Source organism: Balaenoptera physalus, assembly GCF_965194825.1.
Source record: "Balaenoptera physalus genome assembly, chromosome: 8".
Lineage (NCBI taxonomy): Eukaryota > Metazoa > Chordata > Mammalia > Artiodactyla > Balaenopteridae > Balaenoptera > Balaenoptera physalus.
Window position 1 is genome coordinate 70,156,346 of NC_138887.1, and position 21,690 is coordinate 70,178,035.

Sequence of the window (21,690 nt, forward strand, 5' to 3'; positions counted from 1 at the left end):
AGTAGGAAAGCTCCAGAGTGGGAAGCCAGCAGTGCACAATATTAGCATTGAGACAAGGCTGTCTTGGTTTGAGAGGCATGAGGATGGGGAGAACCAGGCTGAGCTGCAGAATGGTCCAACATCATCACTTGTGTTGGTCAAGTCAGAGCTCTACGTGCTTTTCTCTATTGAAGACTGAAGCAACCTGTGGGGTCTAAGAATGTCTTCCTTTTTTTTTTTTTTTAAATTGGTTTTTATCTACTCGAAACACTTTGCTGAGGGTTAGTTTTATATTCTGGAGTAGTTCAAAGCATCCCATCGTGATGCCACTTCTCATCCCTTTTAGAGGCACCTCACATTCAGATTTTCCTGTCTAATCAATCATTTATCTAAATTCTTCAGTGTACATTTCTCCCCTCATGTGTTCACAACCACCTTTTTACCTTGCAGAGGCCAAGCGAGAAGTGTCTGGATAGGGTCAAATGGTGTCTTAGTTAGTTTTGGCTGGTTTAATAAAATACCGTAGACTGGGGGGGTCTTATAAACAGAAATTACTTCTTAAAGTTCTGAGACTGGAACTCAGATCATGTTGTCAACATGGCCAGGTTCTAGCAAGGTTCCTCTTCATAGTTGCAGACTGTTGAGTTCACCTTGTGTTTTCGTTTTCATGTGGCTGAAAGAGATTGATCTATATCTCTGACCTCTTCTTATAAGATCACCTACAAATAACATCATAATGGGAATTAGATTTCAACATATGAATCTTAGGGAGGCACAAACATTCAGTCTGGAACAAATACTCAGTTCGAACTAATTGATTTTTTCAGTTATCCCCACACCCAAAAGTCTAAAAATGGTACTGTATTTTTACAGAGTGCTTACCAAATATATGAAAGGCTTATGATTCGAAACTCATTAGAACTTCATAATATGTATTTCCAGTTAAAATCACTTTTGCTTTTATTGAAGAACTGACTAAAAAGAATTCATTATTATTATAGAAAACATGAATGATAGAATATTACCCTATCCTTCTTTTACCTCCCCCCTCCCCCCAACCTAGAGTCAAAGTCTAAGCAAGTCTTACACCTTGCTGTATCAAGGAGAATGGAATTTATTTCCAGTTTTACCTGTAGCAGACGGAGCAAGCTATTGATATACTAAGCACTGGTCCTTTTGGACTTTCAGACCACAAAGTGTACAAATCAAATCATCTTTTTAAGATGTCTTTTTGCAGGCACTTAGGTTAGCTTGTTTTTTAACTGACTCCCGTGCATCACATTTTGGTGTGTTCTGATGATTGATAGGAGGAGAGTTGATGGGAGCGGCAATCACAGGCGCACTCAATGTGTCCCTTTCAGAGAGGATGCTGTTAGTCCTTTTACTGAACAAATCCTCTTATGTCTTTGAAGAAAGAAGGCGGTTCTCTCTGCCTGTTGAGCAAGTTCAATTTAAAACCTTGTGGGGAGATTTCACAGCATGCAAGCAGAAACAGTTTTATTGCCTCTATTTTCAGAATCTCTTTCCAAATTACAATAATATGCCCGAGAAGAATATGAGAAAAAGCAATCTTTTGGGGCTAAAACAGAGCTTTTACCTTTTAAACCCAAAATATAAGTAAAGGAATCACTTGGCTTTTATAAGAGTTTATTTTCCAATTTTAAATTCCACACTTCAGGAAATGTTATACTCTTGTGGAAGCAGAGAAAGAAATGCTTATATAAAGCATCTCTTTTCTATAAATATTAGACTCATCCAGATTGAAAATGCTCTCATAACTTACCACCTGTGGAAGTAGATGAATTTTCATTTCCCCAAAAGAGATTTTTAAAAGATACTGGAAAAATAAGTTATTGTATTAATGTGCACTTAAAATATATTACTTATTATTCATCATGCTTAAGAAAAGCTTTATTTAGTTTCATAATCCCCTAAGAAGTTTTCCTTCACGTTCCTGGGGGAAATTAAAGCATTTATGTTTTGACTGACATGATTGGGGATTATTATAAGCCAAGTGAGGATGTGATGCATCATATTGTTTTTTACATAGCATAACTTATTTTTAGTTATGTTTCTTACTGTAAAATTAAATTTTGTTGCTTTTAATATTTACCATGAGAGGTGGACCTGGAAATTAAAGTTGGATAAATCTTTGTAGAACTCAAAAATTATTATAGAAAATTTACAGCTGAAATAGGCAACATCATAGATAACTACCTTTGGATATTTTGCAATTGATGCATTGATTTAATACATCAGCTTGTTTTATGCATAATCTATTCCCTGAGCAGAGTTCTTTGAGGATTCTGAAAAATGTTTACATATACTGATAAATTTAGGCAGGGGGAAATCAGGTACTAATGTATCTGGCTGTGAGAGCAGTTGCTAAGTAGATATTTCTTTTGTCACTACAGTCTATATAGTACTTGCTAGGGTTGCAAGACTGTGGCATGAGGATAAAAATCTGTATTTAGAGCTCTGGCCAATTCTCTGCTATTTTACTACTAAGACTTCAGTGACTCACTCTTAATTTCTCTTTCATGTGTAGTAGATGAAACAAAATTTTTGTCTGATTAAGTACTTTTCAGAAAAATAAAAATAGGCATATTACCAATGCCAAAAGAAAAACCACTGATACCTTAGCAAGAATGTGAAAGTAGATAATAGTTTTGAAGAAAAAAGGAAAACTTTAAAAAAAAGAATACTATTATAATTGTGTTTTATCAGACATGAAAACATTTTTTTAAATGCATTAATTAATTTTTAAGCACTTATCCAGAGCTGAGTCACTAACAACTTCAGATCTCTAGGCAACTAAAATAGTCATCATAGAACTTGTCTGATGATAAAAAGCCAGAAACTTTATTAGAAGGAGGAGGCCTAATAACTCAGAGCCAACTATCTACATCCATCCATATTTTAAAGTAAGAAGATAGGTTTTTTTTGTTCCTCAGCTCACTGCCTATTAGAAACACCACTAAGAGGGAGCTGGCACCACTAGAGGCAAGTGCAATGATACAAGGAGAGGGAGAAACCTGAGCAAATGCTATTAAAGAGAGGAGGAAAAAAATGTTTCAGGTAAGATGAGACCATGTAGCACAGGCACCCTGAGTGCAACATTGAATTGTGTCACAGAAAGAGGAAAGTGCATAATAGTAAAAACTTAAAAAAAAAAAAAAAAAATCTATTTATTTATTTTGGAAAATTCACTTTTTAAATACACTATTCTGACAACACCCACCAATTTTTCCAGTAGTAAATAATATCTTTTAAATTCTTTTAGCATATAAAATCTTATCAGTCAATTAATTAGATATCATCAATCTATGAGATCCTATTTCAAACCCTCCAGGTTAGCAAAAAGCTTGAAAATACCAAGTGTTTTGGCAATGTAGTGTAAGGCCAAGTCATAAAATGCTGATGGGGGTCCTGAAAAACAAGAATAAGCTAGTAAACTTGAATGTATGTATATAGTAGCATATATAGCTTCCTGTAGAGAAAAAAATCACTGGTATGTACTAGGGCATATGGAAAATAATGTTCTTAGCACTGCTGTAATTGAAAAAAAGTGGAGAAAACTAAATGGCTATCAAAATTAATGTTGATTATTAATTATAGTACATTCAATCACGTAATTTAAAGCAGTGAAAATAAACTAGAGCTATATGTAAAAAACATGTATATATCTTAAATAATATTGAACAGAAAAATAAGCTTGTAGAAGATTAACTACAATATGGTTACATTTTTATAAAGTTCAATGCAAGCTGAACAAAATAATATGATGGGGTTAGTGTTTTGGCAAAATATATCCACTTTTCCCTTGAACAACGTGGCTGTGCTTATACGCAGCTGTTTTTCAGTAGTAACTACCACAGTGCTACACAATCAGCAGATACGGACCACAGATACAGAGGGCGGGCAACCCTAACCCGCTTACTGTTCAAGGGTCAACTATAGTTGAAACACACTCTGTGAGAAGAGACCTGATTTCACTATATGGGAAGTTTACTCCAAGTGAAATCTCAGACATGGTTTTCAGGTGAGTTTTCATTCAGACATGGTTTTCAGGTGAGTTTTTATATGAAAATGTTTTGTTACACTCAAACATTTTTAGTGATGGGAGTTTCTCTGTTCTATACTGTTAGTTGATAATGAAAGGTTGGCTATTATATTCAATACTTTATATGTTCGAGAACTTTATATAGCTAATATGTTTGTAAATGAATGGAGTTTGAAGATACTGGACAGATTCATAGAAGAGTCAGGTTAGGCAGATACTCTGAACAATTACTTAAGCTGCAGTAAATTCAGTTTCTTACAAGATGTAACTGACCTTCTAGTATAATAGATTCCCTAATCATACTCATAGCTCTGGTATTGGACTTACAGTCTCCATATGGGGGTGCAGGGACAGTGGAATTAGTAGACACTAAGAGAGTTATTAGAGAGGGAGGCAAATTGTATTTAAAAAATATTAAAATCTTTTAGATTTCATATATAGGTTAACAATGATGTCCTCCCTTAATCTATAGATGAGATTTTCCTATGCCTAATGTAGCTCAAGGTGATTCATATAAATTGGAGAATATTCTCTTTCTTGGGTAGATGATGAGGTTAAAGTAATAAATGTAACAAGAAATCTGTTTCAAACTTCAAAATTGTCAAGAAGATTCTTTATCAGTCTATGATTAATGATGAAACTGAAGTTATCGTGATTAGGGAAATTTTCAAAAGTTCAGCCCCAAGGATCTAAGGAAAAACTTTACTCTTTATTTCATTTGGGACATCTGAAATTCAGCATAAAAATGTGTGCTTTAGAATGTCTTCACTAAACTTGATAAATGTTCGTCAGGTGATTCTGAAGTTTCTGCTTAGTAGTAAAAGTTAAAAGTTAAAACATCAAACACCTAACTAGTCACATACCTTGGTCAGCATCTAGTGTTGGAAAACAGAAATTCCTAAAATAAAAAAAGTGTATTGAATATATTTGAGAACAGTGTATTTAAAACAATGTATTCAGTTTGGAAGTTTGCTATACAGTGGCTTAAAAACAGATTTTCAAAACTAGTCTCAGATTGTTTGACAAAGAAACTTACCATTTCTGGTACTTTAGCATCCTGTGAAAAAAAATAAGTTACTGACAATAAATGTTTTCTTCCATAACAAAATATTTTAAGGTAAAAACTTGCAAATGTCATTATCAATGTTAGAACTGTTTTATCTGTGATTTTAAAAAGAATTTAATGTAAGTTTCCAGCTATAACTATATACCTGGAATGCAGTCCTTACATCAGTCAGAGAAACATTTCAGAAACAGACATGGAAACCCCAAGTGAACAAAATACTATCATCAATGTGGTTAGTTTTATAAAAACAGGACTTTTAATAGTAAAATCTTTATTATGTAATGACATGGGTAATGGCTTTGAGACTTTGGATATTAGGGTAAAGAACGTTAAAATAATTGGCAGAGTTAAATTGAACATGTTCTTTTCAGCAAGCCAGAGGTTTTACAGGAGTTGACATTTTTCTGTGATGTAGTTGTCAGTCATGTGCTATCTAGCAGATTGTTCTAAATTTAAAAGCATAACAATTTATCCCTTGAAAATATAGCTCTTTTTAATAGAACTTTTGAAGAGGAAATACATTTATGTGGTTCAAAATGCGAGAATAAAAAGTAGTATAGAGTGAGTGAATAGCCTCCTTTCTCTAGCCAGTCTCTTGCATATTCTTCCAGACTTTATATAAGAAAATGCATTTTTATCTCCCCCCCCGTCTTTTCACACAGAATTTAGCATATTACACATACAAGTCAAAACTTAAATTTCTTTTAAATAACACTAGTCTTGGAGGTCTTTCTATATCATTATATACCATACATCATCATTCTTATTTTTAAAATAGCTGTTTGAGATTCTTTATATGGATTTCCCACAATTAATTTACAAGTCCCATTTGTGGTAGGCTGTGTTCAACAATATCCATTTCCTGACCTTCGAGATCACACTTCTCTATCATGGTACAAACTTGAAGGGACAGTGAATATTTTGTCATGTTCTCTCTTTTCTTACCCTTCCCTCTCCTTCTTCTTAACCAACAAAACCAGTACAATTCCTTTTTCAACCTGGAAAAAGGTACTCCTTCCACGTGTACTCCAGAAGAGTACAGTAATTAGGACCTGTGCTAATTAATTAAACACCTTGTGTGAATGAGAAACACACTTACTGCTATGAAAAATGATACCAGAATTAGTGTGCTACCATAACATAGACCCATGTGTCACCGTCATCCTGGTTAGGAGATAAATTGCAAGAAAATTTTTTTTAAGTAAGTAAGTTGGAAGGATGGAGGTCTACATTAAGCTTTGGAGAAACAGTGATAAAACTGTAGTCTGCAATAACTTGCAAGTCAGTAACATCCTTTATAGTTTGGTGGAAAGGTTGGGAAACAGAATACTAGTAGTGGGGGTTGTCTACTGTTAACTATACTTGAAGAAGAAGAAATAAATAAGCCCAGAGCAGAAATTGCCAGTTTGAAAGGAAAAATGGAAAGGAAGAAGACAGTCCTGAAAGTTAGGACTTGCCGTTTGTAAGAGGAAATTGTGTCTTGATTTCTAACTGTAAAAGGTAAAATTAAGAGAAAAAGCCTGTGAAATCAGCCTTGTAGCAAAGATCATATAAAACATATGGACCATAAAATAAGAGCTAAAACATTTGAACAGGTGAAGTGGCCGGCGATACATTTTTTTGTTGGAAAGATGGTTTAGTGAAAAAAGACTAAGAATGTGATTTTCTTTAAAATATAACTCTGATAGCTTAAGGTATCTGCAATTAAGTATACATGGAGGGGCATGTCCTGGGAAGAATTGTGACTGTGGCTATTTGTATGTACATAATGATGATTGAAATCAAATAAATAAGAGGTCAATAGATTATTTCAGATAGTTATACTATCAAGAGAAACACTAACCTGGACTGAAGTAGACTGTTGTGCTTCTAACTCTTTGTGGGCAGAAAGTGGGCTGAGAAAGCTTTTCACCACTTAAAAAGTTATGTTGTCACATGTTTGCTTCTTCAGTTGTAGCCTAGGAAGATAATGGAAAAAGAATTACCTCCCAGAGGGTGGACTCAAGGACCATGGATAGCTGTGGACTGGGAATTACTCTTAGGTTAGGAAGACAAATCAATCAGAGGCTTACTCTCCACTTTCAGTACAAAAGCTCATTTCTGGATATGGCCAGCGTGAATTGGCCTTGCTAAATGTGAGTAACTGCTATATGTTTCTCGATATTTCTCCATCTGAATCGAGGTGTTCATAGCAGGTATGCTGTCCCTGTTTCACTACTCTGTGTCTGGCAGAGGGTGTCCATCTGCCTGTGGTGAACTCCTGGAATGACTGTCTGAGACCTAGGGCTTGAAGATCAAAGCAGTAAATGGACGGGGTGTTTGGGTAGTTTCTCTTGGGAGGAGGTGAGTGAGTAAGTGAGAGAGGGAGGGAACCAAAGATTTGCTGATCTGAAGACTGTGGTCAGTCCTATTAGTTCACTAATATTCAATTTCCTACCATAGAAGAGAATTACGTTCAAATTACTACTCTCCTTGGCCAACACTGGCCATGTGCCTTGCTTTTACCAAAATAAATAAATAAATAAATAGAATTGATTCGGCCAGCATTTTTATAGCATAGGGCAGACTTTGACATTTTCTTTTCCATCACTGCAGCCCTCAATGTTTCTGGACAGTTCCTGTTCCATAAGCTTCGAGTAGGTGAATAAATTCTCTAAGCAGAATCCATGTAAAGACCCTCACTGAGCATGTAGGATGAAATAAATAAATAAAACTTTACTGTTTTAAACCATTACAATTGTGGTGTCTGTTCAGCCTAACGTCGCCTATTCTGATATAGGTTTTTCTCCAACCTTTTGTTCTAACAAATACAACTGCAGTGACTTACACACGTCCTTTTGAAAATGTGTAAGGGGACCTGAAGTTTAAATTCTCAAAAGTGAAATTATATTTATTTACAAGGAGTTTATGACATGCTTATTAACACACCAAGAAAACTTTGATAATGCATTTAGGTTGGTCAGTCTGGAAAGCAAACATTTTGAAAATGAGCAAAAAATGTTTGTTTGTGAGAGAAACATCCTTTGGAGAAAGCATTTTGTAAAATGATATTTTAAATGTTTTTATCAAAAATCTTATCTTCTATAAAATTATAAATGTAGACAGTTAGAAACAGAATTTTCTAACAGATTAAAATCTTCCATGCAGAGTTTCTGTGGGTTTTTAATCTAATTTAAAAATCTGTAACATCTGATTGAAAAAACTACTAATTTATATAAGGAAAGGTATACATTTACAAAGGAAATTAAGGTACTAAAGGAGGAACATCATATGATCATATTGCTAGATGTATACATAGTATTTGATAAAGTTCAGCACTCACTCAGTAGTAGAAAAAACAACTAGGACCATAAGGTAATTTTCTTAATCTGAGAGATGGTATCTATAAAAAATATGTGGCAGACTTTAAGTGTGAAATACTAAAAACTTTCTGCTTGAGATTAGGAATAAGAGGATGTCAGCTTAGCTTATGACATTTCTATTAAACATTGTATTAAAGGTCTTACCCAGTGCTGTAAGTAAGTCATGAAAAAGAAGAGTTAGTTAGAGACAGATTTGTCATTTTTAGTAGTTGACATGACTGTGATTAGAGAAAATCCAAAAGAATGAATAAATGACTTAATAAGCAAATTTAGCATGATCACTGGATATAAGATCAGTATATAAAATCAATTGCATGTCTATATATCAGCAACAAACGACTAGACATGACATTTTAAAAAGTTTTCAACTAAGTAGGGAAAATGTTACCATTTTATAAACCAGCAAACTTCTAGGAATAAATCTAATTTTTCAACAGCCGCCACTACGAAACTGCCACAAGTGCTACTACTCTATACGAAAAAAAAAAGTGGCATACCATTGACAAAAAATATTAAAGTAGGCCTAAATATAGAAATTTATGATGTTTATTGATTGAATGATTCAGTACTATAAAGATGGCAGTCCTACATAAATTGATATATAGCTTTACTGTCATCCCAATAAAATGTCTACCTATTTTGCGTTTTTGGAAATTAACAAGTTCATTTGAAAATTTATATGAAATGCAAAGGAGAATCATTTAAGTAACAGAAGATGAATTTGGTCTGTGCTGTGATTCTCACACTCACTAGAAAGTGCTGTTCCTCCTCTGACAAAATGAGGGAAAATCCAATTTCCTTTGGCACCAGTTTGTCAAAATACTTTTACCACCCCCCCACCCCACCCCCGTTCTCTGTTGACAGTCTCTGCAGCTGCCTTAATGTAATGCTAAGAAACCACTTTTTTTTTTTTTTGGCCTAGGGACCTTTAGTTGCTTCAAGACTTAGTCTAGGGAGCATAGGTAGCTGAATTAAAGCTTGCTTAAAGTTTCGCCACATCATTAAAGACTACGTATTAAATAAAGACCTCCATGATCCAACAGACAAAAGAATCTGCTTAGAGTTGTACATTTAACAAAATAATTTTTAATAAAACTAATACATTTCAGCAAGACCAACTAATTGCTATCTCTGCTTCCAGAATCCAAATGGCAATAAACAAAATTCACAAAAAGCCTGGCCTTCAATCTTATATTCATATCCAGATGACTATTTCTTACTCTGAGGAGTACCTTTCCCAGTAATTTTCTATCTCATCCAACTCTTGGTCTCAGCTTAAGATAAATTTCTGGGAAGCTTTCACAGCCTTCTCATTCTAAGTTAGGTGCTTCTCCTCTGTGTAATCTTGGGACCCTGCTTATTTATCTCTCGTGGATCATTGTAAACATTGTGTTATAGAAATTTTAAACTCAATATATTTGTATTCAGTTCAGCTAAGCTTCAGAATAAAATAGACCCCAATGTCTCAAAACCAATACAATGTCGCAAAAATAATAGCGCTTTATTGATCACTCAAGTTAACAGTTCAAGGAAAGTATGTCTAGTTCTCAGGTATCTCTCATCCATGAACTGAGGCACCATCTGCTTTCTCTAGGACAGCATAGTCACTTGCATTCAGTGGCAGGAGAAGATAAAACAAGAAATATGCACAGGGGAATTTTTTATCCAGGTCTGGAAGTGGTACACATCACTGCAGTTATATTCTCTTGCATAGAGCTCAGTTACGTGGTTCATTTAACTACCGGAGACTCTGGGAAATGTAGACAGGGCATAGAGCTCAGTTACGTGGTTCATTTAACTACCGGGGACTCTGGGAAGTGTAGACAGGGTATGTGGCTAGCCCATATTAGAAACCTCTGACAAAAGGTTCAAACCAAATTCATTGTTTCCTGACACCTCTTCCCTTTACTATCCCTCCTAATGTGTTTGATTATATCTCCCTCCATTCATTCTCTAAATGTATAAAATGTAGAATCTTCATTTTACTCTATTTGATTATGGAGTCAAAGGAAGACCATTCGGCTCTTTGAGGGTGCTGTCTCAACAATATGCAAATGGACCTCTACCATTGCCCTAGTGTAGATAACAGTATCTTTTACATAATCGATTTTGAAAGTCAAACTTGTCTTACCACCACTAGTGCTTCTTTATTAAGCAAACTTTCCAGAATCTAAGCAAAGAGTTTGCAAAATTTATAAATCTGCTATGATATTCTCTTAACTGAGTCTCCATTATGAGTTCTGTGTTTAGGGGTTCCCATTTCCTAGGGATTGAAATTAAACCCCAATATGGTGTTCAGTACCCTTCATAATCAGAATTTGCTATCTCCAACAGCGTTCCCTCTTCTTACCCGCTGTACTTCAGACACAGGATACTATTTCCTGCCCTTGAATAAAACATGCAATTTTCGGTCTCTGATTCTTTCCTTCCTCTGCCAAAAATAGCCTTTTCCCTTACCCCTTCTCTTGTTTTCCTTCTCTGCCTTCTTGATACAGCTACCTTAAGGTATAACTCAAATGTTACATATTTTGCAAGGCTTATCTTTCTTAATATCCATAATCTCAATCACTTTTTCCTTTTTGCTCCCACAGGAAATGTTTATAGTTGTTTTATACCATTTATCACTGTGGACTTGCATTGTAGTTACTTGTGAATGTGTGTCTCTTTACCTTCACCCAGGATAGACTGAGATTCTTGATAGTAGTTATAGCATCTTATCCACCTCTGTGTCTCTAGTGTATGTACACAAAGTAAATACTTGTGGGATTGAATTGTAATAATCCGGGTACTTGTTTATCAATGTTTTAAGGAAAAACAAAAAGCCGAAAATCCCTTACATGTTTTTTCTTGATTCTTACGAACAGAGCTTCGAAATAGTTCTTAGGAATTAAAAGAACATTTTGTGAACAAATATAAAAATACAGGTGTGAAAACGGAAAATAAAATTTATTTATTATTTAAATGAATCTTTTCAAATAGCATTAATCAAGTGTTGTAAATGGATATTGCTTATATACTGCTATAAAGCCATATGACCAAGCCACACGGGCTTCACTAAGAATACACAATGAGTATTTAAAAATTCTATGTTAGATATACTTCAGGATGTGAGTGATCTATATACCAAGAATACATTTTCTATGGTTATGGAAGGAGGGAAAAGAACCTACTAGAAAATATATGGATGAATACAAATTTGCCTTTGATGGGCTTATGCAAGAAAAACAGCTAAGGCAGTTTATCAGTGACTGACAAGTACTTTGCAAGTCAGAAGACTATTTTTTGATGCCAGAAATAGAGATCAGAACCACCTTTGTTCAATGGAGAATGCCAACTTTTGCCTTTTTCCAGACCCTCTCAGTTGCTGTACACAGACTGACCTAACTAATCTCTACCTTAATCAAGGAGTATATATATACAAAGAGCTCCAGCTTTACCAGAGGGTAAGTATAGAATACATCTACTGCCAAAGATCTGTTGTCCCGTATATAATAGTGTGAGCTTTGAATAGCTACGTGACCCCTGGGAATCAAACTTGTACCACCCTCTGCCCCACTGCCTTGGCCTGGGGTTCCTCCTCCATGACTCTGCCTGGTACTACAGTTGTCTGCTGTAGCTGAAGCCTTACCTAGAACTTCAGCTCTGTTGTTTGCAGCTCTGATACTTTAACACTGTCTGAACCCCTGTCTTCTGGGTGATGAATTATTTTCTATATCCTCAATACTAACTAGGATCTTGCAGTGATGAACTTTCCACCTCAAACCTGTTTTTCCCTGTTACCTGCTTTCTGGGCTCTTTGCCTATGATCCAGACTTTGGTTTGGACTTCAACTTCTGACTTGATCAAATCAGAGAAGGCTTTGTCTCTTAAGTCACTAACAATTGGATAGCATGACTCTCCCTTCCCATCCTGTTTCCTAAAGAGCTAATCCTGCAAATGGGTCCATTTCCCCAGCTTGCTCTTTTATCTTCTCTGCCTGCTTCTGCCCAAGTTGAGAAGATCTCGGTCTGTTTTTGATCCAGTTTTGGCCTATGAAAATGGTTACTACAGAACACTGCAATTTTTGTTTACAGCAGCCACTGTTCTATCTGCAAATGGACATAATTTGTCCCTTGATTCCTCTGAGGCCAGTGACCCAAGGGTTTGTGCATAATCACACTGCATTTTGCAAGTCTCTACACAGCATATGTAGACATACTTATTAGCTTTCATTCCTGTTTCTATAGCAGAGGTGAGCTTGTCTGTTATTCTCTGATATGTTTCATGTCTTATTAAGCTTGTAGCTACTTTCTTTTCTCCCCTTTCCTCATTCCTTCTCCACACAGTCAGGGTACTAAGGCAGCTGGCACAAAGGAAATATCACAGTAGTTAAGAGGGCAGACTATGATGTTTTGTCATTGAATTTTTCAAAAACTAGCTGTGTTTCCTTAGGCAAATCATCTACCCTCTCAACCTCAGTCATTTCCCTTATCTGTAAATTGGGAAGAATAATATATTTTATTCTGTTGTGAGAATTTTAAAACAGACTCAATATAAAGAGCTTGTTATAATACTCAGCATATTAAGGCTTAGTGATGTTAGCTATGATTATGGTAAGCATTTAAAATGTTTGTTAAATAAATAACTGAGACCAAATAAGAAATCATTAGACTAGGAAAACAAAGGGAAATTATTGTCTATGGAATACAAATTAAGAGTAAGACTACTTGTGCACATAAAATCCAGGAGGATATTTTGATGTAATGATACTTGAAGGGGGAAGAAAAGTTATCAGGAAAACATTTTTTTTTATTTATTTGTTTCTGTCAGCAAGACATTAGAAACATAACCAAAACAAAAATGTATAGGAGAAAGTTTCAGTAGTGTGAGATATAGTCTAGTTGGTAAATCAAAGGTGATAATTACAGAAGTGATGTCAGCATCATGGTTCCTCTTTTTAGTTCCCCCTTTTCAAGAAAAATTTAGACATTTAACAAAAGTGCCTTTGTGGGAGCTGTGGGATCCAGCACCATATGCCAAGGGACGTAAGAGGAGTCTCACCCATCTGTGTATCCAGCAAGAGGTAGACAGACTTTAGTATGGACTGTGGAACCAGAAGAGAAGCAAACTTGCCCCAGCACCTTTTGCCACAGTTGGGAAAAAACCTGAAGAGTGCTGACCTGAGCAGATATCCACAGACACGAGAGACATTTCAGAAGTCCAGCCTTCCTGACTTCCTGAAGGGATATTCTAGCATGCCATTGGTGCAGTGAAGTTGGTAAGAACAACTTCAACAGTGCTGCCCCCACCCAAGGCAAGCCTGCACAATGCTGAACTGTCAGGTGGTGGTGACCTCTCCCTCAGGGGAAAAGGAGAGCAGTGAGCGAGTGTCCAACTACCCCAGTGATACAGAACCCAGCTGGAGCAAACATTCTCTCCAGCAGCAATCAGAGTCCTGAGGACAAGACCTTCATGACTGAGAAGAGGGAGGAAATCAGGAAAGAGGGAAATAAGAATAACGAAGGACATTAAAGGAAAACAGACCCTGATGCGTGTGCTCAGCAGGAAGTCCCCCCATGAGCACTGGGGAGTACCACACATGTACACACAGCAGGAGCACTCGCTACGGGAGTCAGCAATCACCCCCAATACCCTATCCACACCTCCTCCCACTCTGCAGCCAGCTCCTGAGTGCGGTAATGAGATCAAGCTCCAGTAGACAGAATATACTCAGATAAACTAAGAAAAAAGAAGACTCAAATAATGTTACAAATGAAAGAGGAGACATTACAACTGATACTACAGAATTACAAACGATCATGAGAGACTACTATAAACAATATTATGTCAACAAATTGAATAACTTAAAAAGAAATAGATTCCTAGAAACGCACAACCTACCAAAATTGGGAAGAAACAGAAAATGTGAGTAGACCAATAATGAGTAAAGGGATTGAATCAGTAATCAAAAACCTCCCAACACAGATGAGCCCCAGACCAGATGGTTTCACTGGTGAATTCTGTCAAACTTTTAAAGAATAATTATAGCCAATCCTTCTCAAACTCCTCTACACTTCCAAACTTATTTTACAAGGCCAGGATTACTCTTTTACTAAAGCCAGATAAGGACAGTACAAAAAAAGAAAACTATAGACCAATATCCCTGATGAACATAGATGTAAAAATTCTTAGCAAAATATTTGCAAACCAAATTCAACAGCACATTACAAAGGGTCATTCACCAGGATCAAGTGGGATGTATCCCAAGGATGGCTCATCACATACAAATCAATAAATGTGACACACCACAATAATAAAATGCAAGACAAAAATCATATGATCATCTCGATGCAGAAGAAGCATTTGACAAAATACAACATCCTTTCCTAATAAAAAAACTTTCAACAAACTGGGCATAAGGAGAACATAACTCAACGTAATGAACGCCATATATGACCTACCCAAAGCTAAAATAGTACTCAATGGTGAAAAACTGAAAGCTTTTTCTTTAAGATGAGGAACAAGACAGGGTACCCATTCTCACACTCATATTCATCACAGTACTGGTAGTCCTAACTATAGCAATTAAGCAAGGCAAAGAAAATAAAGGGCATTCAAATTGGAATGAAAGAAGTAAAATTCTCTTTATTTGCAGATAATATGATCTGCAATGATGTGAACTCCCTAAAGACGCCCCCAAATAACTGTTGGAACTAATCAATAAATTTAGCAATGTTGCAAGATACAAAGTCAACATACAGAAATCAGCTGCATTTCCATATGCTAAAAGAGAACTTCTGAAAAAGAATTAGAGAAAACTATCCCATTCACTATAGCATCAAAAACAATAAAATAACTAGGAATAAATGTAACCAAGGAAGTGAAAGATCTATACACTGAAAACTATGAGACTTTGATGAAGAAATTAAAGAATACACAAATGAAAAGATATCCTTTGTTCATGGGTTGGAAGAATATTGTTAAAATGTACATACTATCCAAAGCCATCTATGGATCCAGTGCAATCCCTCTCAAAATTCCAACAGCATTGCAAGGATCACAATTTTTTTTAAAAACCCTGTAATATTTAAGGAACCACAAAAGACACTGAATACCCAAAGAAATCCTTAGAAAGAAGAACACAGCAGGAGGTATCACACGTCCTGATTTCAAAATATACTACAAAGCTATAGTAATCAAAACAGTATGGTACTGACATAAAAATAGACACATAAACCAGTGGAACAGAATTGAGAGCCCAGAAATAACCCCCACACACATTTACAGTCAACTAATATTTGACAAGAAAGCCAACAACACTCAATTGGGAAAATAATAATCTCTTTAACAAATGGTGCTGGGAAAACTGGACAGCTACATGCAGAAAAATGAAATTGGACTGGATCTTACACTCTCACAAAAGTGAAGTCAAAATATATTGAAGGTTTTAACATAAGACCTGTTACCATAAATGTACTAGAAGAATTCATAGGGAAAAATCTCCTAGATATTGATCTTGGCAATGATTTTTTAGATATGACACCAAAAGTATAAGCAGCAAAAGCAAAAATCAACAAGTAGGAATACATCAAACTAAAAAGCTTCTGCACAGCAAAATAAACAACCAAAAAAGGCAACCTATGCAATGGGAGAAAATATTTGCAAACTGTATATTGGATAAGGGGCTAATACCTAAATTATACAAGGAATCTATACAAATGAATTTTAAAAAGCCAAACAATTGAATTGAAAAAGGGCAGAGGAGTTAGGCATTTTTCCGTTGATGACATCCAAATGGTTAACAGCTACATGAAGAGATGCTCAATGTTACTAATAATCGGGGAAATAGAAATCAAAACCACAGTGAGATATTACAGTGAGGTATCACCACACACCTTTTAGAATGGCTATCAAGAAGACAAGAGATAACCAATGTTGGTGAGGATGTGGAGGAAAGGGAAGACTTGTACACTCTTGGTAGGAATGTAATTTGGTTCAAGCACTATGGAAAATATGGAGGTTTCTCAAAAAATTAAAAATAGAACTACCATATGATCCAGCAATTGTACTTCAGGGTATATACTGAAAGGAAATGAAAACAGATATTGAAGAGATATATGCACTCCCATGTTTATTGCAGTATTATTCACAATAGCTAAGATATGGAAACAACCTGAGTGTCCATCAATGGACGAATGGATAAAGAAAATGTGGTATACACACACACACAATTAAATATTATTCAGCCATGAGAAAGCATAACATCTTGCCATTTGCACCATGAATGGAACTTGAATACATTATCCCAAGTGAGATAAGTCAGACACACAAAACCAAAAACTCACTTATGTATGGAATCTGAAAAAGCCAAACTCATAAAAACAGAGTAGAAATGTGGTTACCAGGTGCTGGTGGGTGGGAGAATTGAGGAGATATTGTTTAAGGTATAAATTTGCAACCAATAGATAAATAAGTCCTGGAGATCTAATGCACAACATAGTTATTACAGATAATAATATTGTATTGCAAGTTGCTAAGAGACTAGATCTTAATTACTCCCACCACAACAAAGAAGTGATAATTATGTGATGCGATAGAGGTGTTAGCTAACACTAAGGTGGTAATCATCTTGCAATATATAAATGTATCAAATCAACACACTGTACACCTTAAACTTACAGGATGTAATACATCAATTTTGTCTCAATTAAAAAAACACAAAACATTAAAAAAAAGTACTAAATGATACAAGCACAATGTATTCTAGACCAGCCTGCTTAATATAAATTTCTGTGCTGACAAAAATGTTCTTGGTCTGCAAGACCCGCAATGGTAGCCAAGAAGTACACCCCCAATGTTCATTGCAGCACTATTTACAATAGCCAGGAAATGGAACCAACCTAAGTGTCCATCAACAGATGAATGGATAAAGAAGATGTGGCACATACATACAGTGGAATATTACTCAGCCATAAAAAGGAATGAAATTGAGTTATTTGTAGTGAGGTGGATGGACCTAGAGTCTGTCATACAGAGTGAAGTGAGTCAGAAAGAGAAAAACAAATACCATATGCTAACTCACATATACGCAATCTAAAAAACTGGTAGTGATGAACCTAGTGGCAGGGCAGGAATAAAAATGCAGATGTAGAGAACAGACTTGAGGACACTGCAGGGGAAGGGAAAGCTGGGACGAAGTGAGAGAGTTGCACTGACATATACACTACCAAATGTAAGACGGATGGCTAGTGGGAAGCTGCTGCATAGCACATGGAGATCAGCTTGATGCTTTGTGAAGACCTACAGGGGTGGGATAGGGAGGGTGGGAGGGATGCTTAAGAGGGAGGGGATATGGGGATACATGTATACATATAGCTGATTCACTTTTTTGTACAGCAGAAACTAACACAACGTTGTAAAACAATTATCCTCCAATAAAGACATTAAAAATAAAAAAAAGATGGGTTGCAAAAAAAAAAAAAAGAATAAGAGCCCAGGATTTTTCAAAACTAATGAAATTCAACAAACAAAAGTCAAATTACTGCCCCCCCAAATATAAGTATAAAGAAAATCTTATCTAGGCATATAGTAGTCAAACTACTGAAAACAGAATACAAGAGAGAAAATCTTGAAGGTATACTGTGAAGAAAAAACAAAGATAACAATGTCAACAGAAGTCCTGTGAGACAATTAGAGCCAGAAGACAAAGGTATGGCATCTTTAAAAATGGAAAAAGGGGGAATTCCCTAGCTGTCCAGCAGTTAGGACTCAGCGCTTTCACTGCCGGGGCCCGGGTTCGATCCCTGGTCGTGGAACTAAGATCACACAAGCTGCATGGTGTGGCCAAAAAAAAAAAAAAAAAAGGAAAGAAGAAGTGAAACACCTGTAAATCCAGGATTATATACCATGCTAAAATATCTTTGAAAAGTGAAGGGGAAATAAACATATTTTCACATGAACAACTGCTGAGACCTGAATTATAAAAATCATTTCTATAGATACAGAAAAAGCACTTGATAAAATTCAACATCCATTCATGATAAAAACTCTCACCAATGTGCTTATAGAGGGGACATATCTCAACATAATAAAAGCTATTTGTGACACCTTTTATTATGTTGAGATAATAAAAGCTATCATACCACAACCAACATAATAATGGTGAAAAACTGAAAGCCTTCCCACTAAAATCTTGAACAAGACTAGGATGTCCACTTTCACCTCTTCTATTCAACATAGTGTTGGAAGTCCTACCCATAGCAATCAGATAAGAAAAAGAAATAAATTTATCCAAATTAGAAGGGAAGAGGTAAAAGTGTTATTTTATGCAGATTACATTATACTCCATGTAGAAATGCCAAAGACTCCACAAAAACACTATTAGAACTGATGAACAAATTCAGCATGATAGCAGGATACAAGATCAACACACAAAAATTGGCTGCATTTCTTTACACTTAAAATGAAATATCAGAAAGAGAAAGTAAAAAATTCAATCCCTTTTAAAATCGTGTCAAAAAAAAAACAAACCTAGAAATAAACCTGACCAAGGAGGTGAAAAACTTATATGCTGAGAACTATAAAACACTGATAAAGGAAATTAAAGATGATTCAAAGATATGGAAAGATATCCCATGCTCTTAGATTGGAAGAATTAAATGGCTAAAATGGCCATACTACCCTAAGCAATCTACAGATTTAATGCAATCCCTATCAAATTACCCATGATATTTTTCACAGAACTAGAACAAATAATCCTAAAATTTTTGTGGAACCACAAAAGACCCACAATTGCCAAAGCAATCCTGTGAAAAAAGAATAAAGTTGAAGGCATAATCCTCCCAGACTTCAGACAATACTACAAAGCTACTGTAATCTAAATAGCCTGCTATTGGCACAAAAACAGACATATGGATCAATGGAACAGAACAGAGAGCCCAGAAATAAACCCACACACCTATGGTCAATTATTCTTTGACAAAGGAGACAAGAACATACAATGGAGAAATGACATTCTCTTCAGTAAGTGGTACTGGGAAAACTGGACAGTGTCATGTAAAACAATTAAATTAGAACATTCTCTAACACCACATAGAAAAATAAACTCAAAATGGAATAAAGACCTAAATGTAAGCCTGCATAGTATAAAACTAGAAGAAAACGTAGGCAGAACACTCTTTGACATAAATTGTAGCAACATTTTTTGGATCTGTCTTCTAGATCAATGGAAATAAAAGCAAAAATAAACAAATGGGACCTAATTAAACTTAAAAGCTTCTAAACAGCAAAGGAAACCATAAACAAAATGAAAAGACACCCTACGGAATGGGAGAAAATATTTGCAAATGATGCGACCAACAAGGGATTAATTTCCAAAATATACAAATGGCTAATACAGCTCAATATCAAAAAAACAAACAACCAGTCAAAAAAAGGGCAGACACCTAAATAGACATTTCTCCAAAGAAGACACACAGATAGCCAACAAGCATATGAAAAGATGCTCAACATCACTAATTATTAGAGAAATGCAAATGAAAAGTACAATGAAGTATCACCTCACACTGGTCAGAATGGCCATCAAAAAGTCTACACACAATAAATGCTGGAGAAGGTGTGGAGAAAAGGGAACCCTCCTACACTGTTGGTAGGCATGCAAATCGGTGCAGCCACTACGGAGAACAGTATAGAAGTTCCTTAAAATACTAAAAATAAAGTTACCATACGATCTAGTAATCCCACTCCTGAGCATATATCTGGAGAAAACCATAATTCAAAAAGGTACATGCACCCCAGTGTCCATTGCAGCACTATTTACAACAGCCAAGAAATGGAAGCATCCTAAATGTCCATAGACAGATGAATGGATAAAGAAGATGTGGTATATATAATACATACAAGGAAATATTACTCAGCCATAAAAAAGAATGAAATAATGCCATTCTTAGCAACATGGATGGACCTAGAGATTATTATACTAAGTGAAGTAAGTCACAGAAAGACCTATATCATATGATATCACTTACATGTTTAATCTAAAAAAAAATGATACAAATGAACTTATTTACAAGATACAAATAGATAGAAAACAAATTTATGGTTACCAAAAGGGAAAGGAGGAGAAAGGGATAAATTAGGGGCTTGGGATTAACAGATACATACTATTATATATAAAATAGATAAACAACAAGGTCCTACTATATAGCACAGGGAACTATATTCAATATCTTATAATAACCTATAGTGGAAAAGTCTAAAAAATATATATACATATGTGAATCAGTTTGCTCTACACCTGAAACTAACACAACATTGTAAATCAACTATACTTCAATAAAAAATAAATATAAGGAAAAAAAAGAAATATTAAAGAAAGGTCATCAGGTAGGAGCAAGATGATATCAGATAGAAATCTGAATCCACACAAAATACAAGAGTGAGAGAAATGGAAAATGGGTGTATTAGAATACAATGCTTCTTGTTATTAAATAGTATAAAAGATAATTGTTTAAAATAAGATAGTAATATATTACAGGGTTTGTAGCATACAGAGAAATAAAATGCATGACAGCAATTAACACCAAGATTAAGTGGGAAGATATAAAAACATGGTGTTGTCAGGTTCTTATATCGTATGTGAGTTGTAATTATATTATTTGAAGTTGCACTGTGATAAACTAAAAGTGAATTTTAGAAAATCTATAGCAATTAGTACAAACAAACAAACAAAAAAGCCAATAAGGAGATAAAATAGATTAGTAGAAAAAATCAAAATAAGACAAAGAAGAAAAGGGTTAGACTAGCAAATAGCAAGATAAATTTTAACTTAACCATGTAAAATTTTTTTATTAAATGTAAACCAGCTAAACACTCTAATTCAAAGCAGAATTATTACACTCAATAAAATGCAATACCTAAATAGATGCTGTCTATAAGAAATTAACTTTAAATAGAAAAAAAAACCCAGATTAAATGTAAACTGATGGAAAAAATGCACCATGCAAACACTAATCAAAAGCAAGCTGGAGTGGCTATGTTAACATCAGATAATGTAAGCCTCAGAATAAGAAATATGGGAACCAAGAATGAGAGGGACATTACACAATGACAAAGAAAAACCAATTTATGAAGGAAAAAATAAATATCCTAGATTTATCTGCACCTAACAAGAGGAGCTCAACCTATGAAGCAAAAACTAGTATAACTAAAAGTAGAAATAGATACAGCCACAGTTATAATTG

The 21,690-nt window shown here is 35.1% G+C and overlaps 1 protein-coding gene across 8 annotated transcripts in view; it reads left to right on the forward strand.

Moving 5' to 3' along the window:
* The window catches only part of LOC309665527 (uncharacterized protein), a 714,473-nt gene that overhangs the window by 687,591 nt on the left and 5,192 nt on the right, over positions 1 to 21,690 (forward strand). For 7 of the 8 annotated variants that reach the window (XR_014266459.1, XR_014266460.1, XR_014266461.1 and 4 more), the window contains one exon: positions 11,822 to 17,667. Coding sequence is in view for 1 of the 8 variants with exons in the window: in XM_082472161.1 (XP_082328287.1) it covers positions 11,822 to 11,913 (92 nt within the window). In the remaining 7 variants the exon portion in view is untranslated. Of the gene's footprint in view, positions 1 to 11,821; positions 17,668 to 21,690 lie in introns of those variants that run through there. The other variant, XM_082472161.1, reaches the window with a different exon arrangement.